The sequence below is a fragment of the Oryctolagus cuniculus genome, chromosome 7 (genome assembly GCF_964237555.1).
Source record: "Oryctolagus cuniculus chromosome 7, mOryCun1.1, whole genome shotgun sequence".
In the NCBI taxonomy this organism is placed as follows: domain Eukaryota; kingdom Metazoa; phylum Chordata; class Mammalia; order Lagomorpha; family Leporidae; genus Oryctolagus; species Oryctolagus cuniculus.
Window position 1 is genome coordinate 139854353 of NC_091438.1, and position 11764 is coordinate 139866116.

General features: G+C 49.5%; 2 protein-coding genes across 4 annotated transcripts in view; both read left to right on the plus strand.

Moving 5' to 3' along the window:
• Positions 1-11764, plus strand: part of RNF19B (ring finger protein 19B) — a 269313-nt gene that overhangs the window by 251176 nt on the left and 6373 nt on the right. The gene's annotated exons all lie outside the window — the stretch shown is intronic.
• Positions 1-11764, plus strand: part of SYNC (syncoilin, intermediate filament protein) — a 31964-nt gene that overhangs the window by 16958 nt on the left and 3242 nt on the right. Inside the window, exons 3-4 of one of the 3 annotated variants that reach the window (XM_051832113.2) lie at positions 9104-9228; positions 9394-9470. The exons of 1 other annotated variant lie outside the window; for it this stretch is intronic. In XM_051832113.2, the coding sequence (XP_051688073.2) occupies positions 9104-9228; positions 9394-9470 (202 nt within the window). The remainder of the gene's footprint in view (positions 1-9103; positions 9229-9393; positions 9471-11764) is intronic. One more of the 3 variants, XM_051832114.2, reaches the window with a different exon arrangement.

An 11764-nucleotide genomic window follows, 5' to 3' on the forward strand; every position in this document is an offset into this window, starting at 1 on the left:
ATCCTCCACCTGCAGTGCCGGCATCCCATATGGGCACCAGTTCTAGTCCTGGCTGCCCCTCTTCCAATCCAGCTCTCTGCTATGTCCTGGGAAAGCAGTGGAGGATGGCCCAAGTGCTTCGGCACCTGGCTCCTGGCTTCGGATCAGCACAGCTCTGGCCATTGCAGCCATCTGGGGAGTGAACCAATGGAAGGCAGATCTTTCTCTCTGTCTCTCCCTCTCACTCTCTGTAACTCTACCTCTCAAACAAATAAAATCTTTTTAAAAATGCATTTATTTGAAAGGCAGAGTTACGGAGAGAGAAAGGGTGACAGAGTCTCCCATGTGGGTGCAGGGGCCCAAGGACTTGGGCCATCTTCTACTGCTTCCCCAGGCCACAGCAGAGCTGGATTGGGAGTGGAACAGCCGGGACTTGAACCGGCGTCCACATGGGATGCTGGCGCTTCAGGCCAGGGCATTAACCCGCTGTGCCACAGCACAGGCCCCAATTATTTTTTTTTTTTTTTTTTTTAAAGATTTAGTTATTTGAAAGGCAGAGTTACAGAGAGGGAGGGGAAGCGGGGAGAGAGAGAGAAAGAGAATGAATGAATGAGTCTTCCATCTGGTTCGCCATGCCGATCTGCAGCCAGGAGCCAGGAGCTTCTTCCAGGTCTCCCACGTGGGTGCAGGGGCCCAAGGACTTGGACCATCCTCCACTGCTTTCCCAGGCCATAGCAGAGAGCTGGATCGGAAATGGAGCAGCCAGGACTGGAACTGGCACCCATATGGGATGCTGGCTCTGCAGGCAGCAGCTTTACCCACTACGCCACGGTGCTGGTCCCCCAATCTGATGACTCTGAGGATCATCCTGTGGAACGCACATGATACGATCTCCTGTCACCAAACCATGACTCCAGTGGGAGTCGAGGTCTGAAGTCCCCATCCTCTTCCTAGACTGTTTGCTGAGGATCCCCGGTTGCCTCTGAGGACCTCTAAGGGTGCCCCTTTAATCCCCAGGCCCGGGGCCACTCCTCAGGTTGCAGTTTGCTGCTTTCATCGCCCTCCCCCTTCATTCGCCTGGTGCCACCTGTCACCCTCACACTGATGTGGCAATGGAGAGGAGAAGCAGCAGGGAGCAAAGGGCCACTTCCTCAGGTGGTTCAGGAAGGGTATCAGAGAAAATGGACATATTTGATAAAACCTAAGCTGATTTTTGGGGGGGGGGGGCAGGCAGAGTTAGACAGTGAGAGACAGAGAAAAGTCTTCCTTTTCCGTTGATTCACCCCCCAAATGGTCCCTACGGCCGGCGTGCCGCGCCGAAGCCAGGAGGCAGGTGCTTCTCCTGGTCTCCCATGGGGTGCAGGGCCCAAGCACTTGGGCCATCCTCCACTGCCTTCCCCGGGCCACAGCAGAGAGCTGGCCTGGAAGAGGAGCAACAGGGACAGAATCCGGTACCCTGACCGGGACTAGAACCCGGGATGCCAGCGCTGCAGGTGGAGGATTAGCCTAGTGAGCCGCGGCGCCAGCCATCCTAAGCTGATTTTAAGATGCTTTTTTCTTTTAAACATTTGAGAGAGTGACACACATACACACAGGATGAGAATCTCCCTCTGCCGGTTCACTCCCCAGTGCCCACAACAGAACAGCCAGGGCTGGGTCTTGTCAAAGCCAGGAATCAGGAACTCCATTCTGGTCTCCTACCTGGATGGCAGAGACCCAAGTACTTGGCCATCATCCCCTGCCTTCCCAGGTAAAGCAGGGGAGTGGGGACTGAACTGGCACTCTGATGTGTGGCATGTGGGCCTAACCTGTCACACCATCCACCCTCTTAAGATGCCTCTTGATGGTTCTGAGATGTTATAAGGTGAAAGAATCTTGGAATCAATGAATTATCCCCTTCACTGTGGGAGGAATGAGGCACGCACAGATAGCACAGGTCTGAAGACCGAAGCCTGGGGAAGCAAAGGGACACTTCTTAGAGGCATACATAGTGAGGATGCCCTTGACACTCTTTCCATGCCAGGGCCCATTTAGTTCTTACATCTGAGAAAGGTGTGAAGTGTTTGAAAAAGGCCACAGAAGTGAGACAGAAGGGCCGGAGCTGTGGGGTAGAAGGTTAAGCCTCTGCCTGCAGTGTCAGCGTCAGGTATGGCCACCGGTTTGAGTCCTGGCTGCTTCACTCTGAGCCAGTTCCCTGCTAATGCACCTGGGAAAGCAGTGGAAATGGCCCAAGTGCTTGGGCCCCTGCACTCACATAGGAGACCTGGCTTTGGCCTGGCGCAGCTCCAGCGGTTGCGGCCACTTGGAGAGTGATCCAGCAGATGGACGTTCTCCTCTCTAACAAATAAGTTCACACGCAGGTAGTACACAGTGTGGGAGCCGAGCCTCAGAGGGTAGGTGGGTAATGGAAAGGTATTCTAGGCAGAGGGAACAGCTCATACAAATGCATGAAAACATGGTGTTTTGAGAAGTGAGCTCAGTGTGGCTGACTCACAGGAAGGTGAGAGGTAGGTGATGAGGCTCGACCAGACTGTATATGGTTTCCTTCTTTAGGCCAGTAGCTTTCAAAAGGTTTTCTTTCTTTTTCTTTTTTTTTTTGACAGGCAGAGTTAGACAGTGAGAGACAGAGAGAAAGGTCTTCCTTTTCCGTTGGTTCACCCCTCAAATGGTCCCTACGGTCAGTGCTGCACCGATCCGAAGCCAGGAGCCAGGTGCTTCCTCCTGATCTCCCATGCGGGTGCAGGACCCAACCACTTGGGCCATCCAAAAGGTTTTCTTAAAAGTCACTGACTTGCTTCCCAAAATAGAATTTTATATGGAATGTCAACACATCCGACAGGCAGAAGTGAACACTCAAATTCTATATAACTTTTCCTGGGGTTGTACAGAAAACACTTTGGAAACCACTGAAGAGCCTGGCTCTAGAAAGGCAACAAAGTGGAGTTGTTAGGAGCATGGGCTCTAAGCCAAGAGCAAACCCTGCAACTGGGAAACACTGGACAAACTCTTAATCTCATGGCTCACCATTGGGATCACATCAGAGGGTTGCACCATTATTTCTAAGACACCCACTCTGGGGCCAGAGTTGTGGCGCCGCAGGTTAGATGCCTATGATGCTGGCATCCTCCATCGCAGTACCAGGCTGGTTCAAGTCCTGGTTACTCTGCTTCCTGTCCAGCCCCTGCTAATGCATGTTGGAAAGCAGCAGAAGATGGCTTAAGTGCTTGGGTTCCCACCAACCAAATGAGATACCCATAAGGAGCTCCAGGCTTCTGGCTTTGGCCTGGCCAAACACTGGTTGTTTGCAGCCATCTGGGGAGTAAACCAGTGGAAAGAAAATCTGTATCTTTCCCCTTCTCTCACACTTTCAAACAAAATACATCTTTAAAAAGTACTTACAATATCTGTAGTTAGCATTCATAAACCCTAGGCGGGGCTGGCATTGTGGCACAGCAGGTTAGGCTGCCACCTGTGACCCCAGTATCCCATATCAGAGCATCAATTTGAATCCTGGCTGCTCCACTTCTGATCCAGCTCCCTACTGTTGTACCTGAGAAAGCAGCAGTTGATGGTTTAAGTGCTTGGATTCCTGCCACCCATGTAGGAGACCTGAATGGAGTTCCTGATCTGGCTGTTGTAGCCTTTAGGGTAGTGAACCAGTGGATGAAAGAGCTCTCCCTCTGTTATTTTTTAAATATTTATTTATTTATTTTAAAGCCAGTTACAGAGAGGGAGAGAAATCACGCATGCAAGCACACTTCCATCTGCTGGTTCACTCCCAAAATGGCTACAAGGGCTGCAGCTGGGCCGATCTGGAGTCAGGAGCTTCTTCTGGGTCTCCCACGTGGATACGGGGACCCAGGGACTTGGGCCATCTTCTGCTGCATTCCCAGGTGCATTAGCAGGGAGTCATTCTGAAGTGGAGCAGCTGGGACTTGAACTGGTACCCATTCTGGATGCTGGCACTGTAGACAGCAGCTTAACCCACTGTGCCACAGCGCCAGCCCCGTAACGCTTTCAAATAATTCTTTTTAAATAAGGCATTGGCAATGGCACCCTATAGAGTCATATATGCTCCATTCTTAAATTTTTATTTTCATTTTACTTGAAAGGCAGAGAGAGCGAGTGGAGCTCCCATCCACTGGCTCACTCCCTGAATGCCAGTAACAGCCAGTGCTGGGTTGGGGCTGAAGTTGGGAGCTGGGACTCAATCCAGGTCTCCCAGGTGGATGGCAGGGATCTAAGCGTTTGAGCCATCACCTGCTGCTTCCAAGGGTGCACACTGGTAGGAAGCTGGCCCAAGTGTTTGGACTCCTGCTACCATGTGGAGACCTGGCAGGAACTCCTGGCTCTGGTCTGGCCTAGTCCTGGCCATTGCAGCCATTGGGGGAGTGAACCAGAGGATGGAAGATCTTGCTCTTTCGAACCAACCAACGAACCAACCAAAAAAAAGGGGGGGGGGGCAGCAAAGGAGGTGGGACTCGAACCAAGCCCTCCAATAATTGATGCAGGCATCCTATGCATGGACAAACACTGTGCCACTCACCCACCCAGGCAGGCACTATTCAGGCAGCAACATGGAGGGTAGATTGACAGCCTGTAGTTAGACTATGGCAGGGAGGTAATTTGAGAGGTTCTAGGTAAAATGGGTCAGTGTCGCTCCCCCTCTTCGTGGAGGAGCAACACCGAACCCCGCGCTGTTCCCCCGTCCGCTCGGCCCTCCCCGGGCTTGCCGCTGGCTCTTCCCGGGCTGGCCACTATCCCCTCCACCTCCGCGGAAGGGCAGCTCCCCCTGGCCACATTCCCCACCTCCGCAGGGGAGCGGCACACCGCCGGCCGGCTCCCTCGGGGGCTGCACAGGTGTTCCTTCAGCTAGATGTTCCCCCTAGATGTTCCCCGTGCATGCCGTCTCTCTCCTCCTTTATAGTCCTCCTCCGCCAATCTTAACTCGGCTGCCCACACGCCGAGTACGCTGCTCTCCTCCAATCAGTAGCAAGCCCCACAGTTTATTGGTTGAACTGGAGGCAGCTGTGCAGAAGCTGTTTACTTCTCTCCCAGCGCCATATTGTGGGAGAGCAGATGCATAGAATAAGTCTTAATTCCAGTAACAGTCTAGTCCGAGTTGCTCCCCACAGGTCAGACTTTGTGACCGACTGCAATGGTGGTAGAACTTGCTGAGGATAAATTTAAAGTCTTTAGCTTATAACTGATGGACAGCTGCTTAAATATGGATATGATTATCTGTATACTTCATGTCAACTAGCCTGTGTAGGATGCTGAAAACAAAACAGCCAGGGACCTACAATCTGGGAATTAAATATCTAAGAGTAAGTCATGGAGTGGGTGTTATGGTACAGCAGGTTAAGCACTCCTAGGGACCTGCACCCCGTACGGGAATACTGGTTTGAATTGTACTTCCCACCCAGTTCTCTGCTCATGTGCCTGGGAAGGCAGCAGGGGACTGCTCAAGTACTTTAGTCCCTGCTGTCCACATGGGAGCCCCAGATGGAGTTCTGGCCTTCTTTTTGCCTAGGCCAGCCTCAGCTATTATAGGACCTCTTGCCGCTTCCTCTCAGCACTCTTTCAAATGAAACTCAAACTTTTTTTTAAAAGATTCGGAAGTTAGAGAGGTAGAGATCTTCATCTGCTACTTTACTCCCAGTGCTGGGCTAGGCCAAAGTAAGGATCCAGGAGCTTCATCTGGGTCTCCTACATAGGTGGCAGGGGCCCAAACTCTTGAACCATTTTCTGTTGCTCTTCCCAAGCCATTAGCAGGGAGCTGGATCAGGAAGTGGAGCAGCTGGGACACAAACCAGTGCCCATACTGGATGCTGTCACAGGTGGCAGCTTTACCTGCTACTCCGCAACAATGGTCCTTCAAATGAAATTTTTTTTAAAAAAGTAGATACAGCTACCCGTGGTCCAGCCCCTTCCCCGTAATTCAGTGTCTATACATCAACTATACCTCCTTTCCCCCATATTACTTCTCATTTGTTCTTTATGCCCAACTTCTCTTTAAGATTTTATTTATTTGGAAGACAGAGATGCAGAGGTTTTTCTATCTGCTGGTTTAATCCCTAATGGGCTGCAATGGCTGGGGTTGGGCCAGGCTGAAGGCAGGAGCCTAGAACTTCATCTGGATTTTCCAAGTGACTGGCAGGGACCCAAGTACTTGGGCCATCTTCCTCTGCCTTCCCAGCTACATTAGCAGGAAGTTGGATCAGAAACAGAGTAACCAGGACTTGTGCAACTCACACTCACTATAAGGCATGCTTCTATACTTTTTCTTACAAGTTTTATTTCTTCCTGTAAATCTTTTCCAACATCCTTTATGCGCCACAGATACTTCTCCTGGCTCCACATCTATCACTTCATGCTGTTCTAGCCGGTCCGCCTCTCCAGAGATGGACAATGTCTCTTTCTTGCTTTTGGCACAATTAGTACTAGAAAAATTGCATCAGGAATGCTGCCAATTAAATGTGTTACTGGAGATCTGATTTGCTGTTGGGGCCATTACAGACAGAAATTGGATGAGTAGGATGTAGGGAAGGGAAGGCAGAGAACAAAGGTTAGGCTGCCCTTCTGTGCAACCCACAGCTGTCATTCTAAGTTCTCTAGTAGCCACAGTAAAAAGTAAGCAATACGGGCCAGCACTGTGGCATAGTGGGTAAAGCTGCCACCTACAGTGCCAATATCCTATATGGGTGCCCATTTGAGTCCCGGCCACTCCATTTCCAATCCAGCTCTCTGCTATGACTTGGGAAAGCAGTAGATGGCCCAAGTCCTTGAAACCCTGCACCTGAGTGGGAGACCTGAAGAAGCTCCTGGCTCCAGATCAGCACAGGTCTAGCCGTTGTGGCCAATTGGGGAGTGAACCAGCGGATGGAAGACCTTTCTCTCTCTGCCTCTCCTTCTCTCTCTGTATAACTTTGACTTTCAAATAAATAAATAAATCTTAAAAAAAAATCAACAGGTGAATCAACTTTAATACATTTTATTTAATCCAGCATGTAAAAAATATTACTTCAACATGTATCAGATTCAAAAATTGAGGCATTTTACTTTTTGTGTGCTCTTAGATTTTCCGTCCACTGGTTCACTGCCCAAATGGCTGCAACAACTAGGGCTTCTTCTGCGTCTTTCAACTGGGTGGCAGAGGCCCAGGAACTTGGGCCATTTGCTGCTGCTCTCCCAGGCCCATCAGCAGGGAGATGAATCAGAAGTGGAGCAGCCAGGACTCAAGCTGGCATTCATATGGGATGCTGGTGTTGCAGGCCGCTGCACCAGGGTGCCAGCCCCTAGTCATTTTTAAGAAAAGATTTTTAAATTTAACTATATTGAATGTCAAAAAAATTAAAAAAGATTTTTAAATTTGAAAGGCAGCAATGAGAGGGGAAGGAAGGAAAGAGTATCTTTCCCCAAATGGCTACAACAGCCAGAGGTGGGCCAGGCTGAAGCCAGGAGCCTGGAACTCCACCAGGGTCTTCCACGTGAGTGGCAGGAACTCAAGCACTTGTGCCACCATCCATTGCTTCCCGGGGGGCATTAGCAAAGAAGCAGACCAGCCAGGACTTGGACCCTACATTTCAGATGCAGACACCCTTAGCAGTGCCTAATCAGAACTTGCCGCATCTCAACAGCTCCCACACTAGTCCTATTTCAGTGGCCAACAGCTCAATAGCTGTGACTTGTGGCTTCCTTACCGGATAGTGCAGGGCTACAGGAAAATGTCTGTCTGAAGATCAACAGTCAAGTCGTAGGAAGGGGTCAAACTCAAGAGGTATCCAAACACCACCAAAGAGGAAAGCTTTGGAGGATTTTGAGATGAACGTTTCTAACAGGTAGCCTGGTGGTGTGTTATTGAGGGGCTGAGTAGAAGCTGTCCTTCCTCCACTCCAGTGAGGCTGTTCCACCCTTCCAGGGCTTACGGTCGATGCAGACTGCTTTCCCACGTGTGTGCCTTACCCCAACAGGTCTGCCAAGTAGTGGGGCTTGTGAGAACGGGGCAGCAGGGTGCACCTGCTTACCTTCAGATGTGGTAATGCCGCATCCCTGTGTGGTGCCAAGGCATGGCTAGACACTAAAAAAAAAACCTCTTTAGACAATGTTGATGAAAGCTGAGATTCAACCAGAGTTATTAAACATTGCAGATTGATGTGCCATAGGTACAGAATCAAGGATGACTCACAGAACAAGTTTAGAGCCTTCTAAAAATAGCATGTACCCAGACTGGATTCTTGTCTTGGTATTCTTCAAAATCTGAAGTCATTGCTCCTCTAAATGTACTCCCCACCCCAAACCACTCATCCCTCCTAACTCTCTCAAGAATGCAGGCCAGTTAGTAGCTAAGCCAGAGACTGACTTAATGACATCTTCCCTATCTCATTCCTCATACATTAACCCTAGGCAAAAACAGTTTAGAGAATGTATCCCAGCTTGGTCTTGGCATAAAGGGAAATGGAATTATTTGAGAGCTCAAAGGGCATAGCATCACACCTTCCGATTTAGAACTACTCAACAACTTCAGTCTTTTTACATGAGCAGGTATGCAGGAAATTAACACGTATGATAGCAACCCCCCTTACCAATAAAGCATTTAGATCTCTAAGTGTGGACTAAGCAGAGGTTATCCTTGATAGATATTCCCCATTTCCCTGCAAACCACCCAATTATCTTCTAAATACGGACTCCTATTTAGTTGTGCTCCTAGAATTCCAGTCAATATTTAAGAACGGTAGCTTCCAGACTTTTCTCATTTTAAGTTTAGTTGCTAGTATAAAAATTACTGGTTATATCTTAATGGAAACAAGCTTGCACACAGGTGTAGGAAACGGCTCACCAAGCAAAGGAACAAAATCCTTCGCAACAGCACTAAGCTGAGTTGGTAAAACTAAAAAGTCCCCGAGTACCTGTTCACCCTCCCAGGATTCTGTTAATAGACAAGATCTTTTATGTCACTATTTTAAAAAGCAGTGTCACTTTGTCAAGAGAACCTCTCTGAACCTCAGTTTCCTAACATGAAGTAATACTAGCCTTGTGCTGCCTAAGAAAGTGCTTTATGAACTGATGAAGTCAGGTTTGTGTTGCTTGGCTCATTAGAAATGTTCTTGGACATCTTATGCAGGAACAGCTGGAGGAAATGGAAGAACGGCAGAGGCAACTGAGAAGTGGGGTCCAACTCCAGCAGCAGAAGAACAAAGAGATGGAGCAGCTAAGGATCAGTCTTGCAGAAGAGCTCTCAGCTTATAAGTCAGTGTTTGCTGCTACTCAAATCTCATCTCATCCTGGCAGAGGGATAAAGAGGGCTCAGAAAATGACTGAACAGTGATTAAAAAAAAACTGATTTGGGAAATGAGTTTTAAGTTGTGCTCACCCATAGACAGATTCAAAATACCTTTTTCTTTTTTCCTAAAGGGCTATGCTACCCAGGAGCCTGGAACAGGCTGCTGCTCCAATTTCTCAGGCAGGTGGAGTCGAGACACAGTCTCAAGGTGATCTTCATGGGCAGAAGAGTGGTGCTTGCCATTGTTACTGCCTTCCTAACAATACTAACGACTTAAAAAATTGAGCATGTCTAGTCTAGTGACATTATTCAGGGATAACCCATACCTCAAAATACCTGGGTCAGCCGGCGCCGCGGCTCACTAGGCTAATCCTCCGCCTAGCGGCGCCGGCACCCCGGGTTCTAGTCCCGGTCGGGGCGCCGGATTCTGTCCCGGTTGCCCCTCTTCCAGGCCAGCTCTCTGCTGTGGCCAGGGAGTGCAGTGGAGGATGGCCCAGGTGCTTGGGCCCTGCACCCCATGGGAGACCAGGAAAAGCACCTGGCTCCTGGCTCCTGCCATCGGATCAGCGCGGTGCGCCGGCCGCGGCGGCCATTGGAGGGTGAACCAACGGCAAAGGAAGACCTTTCTCTCTGTCTCTCACTGTCCACTCTGCCTGTCAAAAAAAAAAAAAAAAAAAAAAAAAAAAAAAAAAAAAAACACCTGGGTCAAGCACTTAGTAGAAAAAAACATTCCAAATGAGTTCTAATGTTCAAAGGCAGAGTTACAGAGATGGGGAGACAGAAGGAAATCTTCCATGTGCTGGTTCACTCCCCAAATGGAACCAGTGGTCACAGATGTGCTAAGCCAGTCAGAAGCCAGGTTCATCCAGGTCTCCCACATGGATGCAGGGGCCCAAGAATTTCAGCCATCCTCTGCACCTTTTCCAGGCGCATTAGCAGGGAGCTGGGTTGGAAGTGGAGCATCTGGGACTTGAATTGGCACCCGTGCGGGATGATGGCATTGCAGGCATGCAATGCAGCTCAACCCATTATGCCACAAAGCCTGCCCCTCAATCTCTTTAGTATAGCAAAAAAGGTAGTTATGGGCCAGCGCCATGGCTCACTTGGTTAATCCTCCGCCTGTCATGCTGGCATCCCATATGGGCGCTGTGGGGAGCAACCCGGACTGGACTGAGTTACTGGAATTAAGACTTATTCTATGCATCTGCTCTCCCACAATATGGCGCTGGGAGAGGAGGCAACAGCTTCTACCCAGCTGCCTCTCACCAACTTGACAAGCTGCAGGACCTGCTCCTGATTGGAGGAGAGCAGCATACTCGGCGTGTGGGCAGCCGAGTTAGGATTGGCGGAGGAGGACTATAAAGGAGGAGAGAAACGGCATGCACCAGGAACATCTAAGGGGAACACCTGTGCAGCCCCCGAGAGAGCCGGCCGGCGGTGTGCCGCTCCCCTGCGGAAGTGGGGAATGTGGCAGGGGGAACCGCCCTTCCACGGAGGTGGAAGGGACGGTAGCCAACCCGGGAAGGACCAGCAGCCAACCCGGGAAGGGCCGAGCAGACGAAAGAACAGCGCAGGGTCCTGTGTCGTTCCTCCACGAAGACGGGGAGCGACAGGCGCTGGGTTCTAGTCCCGGCTGCTCCTTTTCCAGTCCAGCTCTCTGCTGTGGCCCAGGAGGGCAGTGGAGGATGACCCAAGTGCTTGGGCCCCTGCACCTGCATGGGAGACCAGGAGAAGCACCTGGCTCCTGGCTTCAGATCCGCACAGCACCGGCCATAGTGGCCACATGGGGAGTGAACAAACGGAAGGAAGACCTTTCTATCTCTGTCTGTAACTCTACCTGTCAAAGGAAATAAAAAAAAAAAGGTAGTTATGCCATCACATTCAGACTATGACAAGAGTCCAACCAGAGAGCTAAATTACTATGCAAGTTTTATTTAAAAAAAAAAATCTGAGAAGCGACGTTGTTTACAGGATAGGGAAAAGAGATTTACTTAGTATATATTTAACCACCACCACACATATCAATTTTTTATATAATTATGCACAGGCTGTTTGGGGTATAAATGAATAATCTGTTTATATTTCAGACCTGCCAAAACACAGCAACATCCTGACCAATTAATCTTTTGGAATCCCTCTATGTCCTAACACATTCTTTATATGTGAAGTCTTCAAAAACTATATGGCAAACCCCTAGCATGAAAAAATTATGCATAGATTCCCACTTTTTTGCACCAAAAAAAAATTTTTTTTTTTTTTTAACTTGAGAAGCAGAGACACAGCTGGCATCTTCTGGTTTATTCCCCAAATACTTGTTGCAAGTGCCCCTAACTGAGGCTGAAGCTGGGCACCTAACCTAGGTATCCTATGTGGGTAGTAGGGACTCGATTAGTTGAACCATCACTATTGCCGCCCAGGGTCTGTATTTGTAGGAAGCAGGAGCCAGAAGCCAGAGTAGGTACTGAACCCAGGTATTCCAATGTGAAGTGTGGGTGTCTTGAC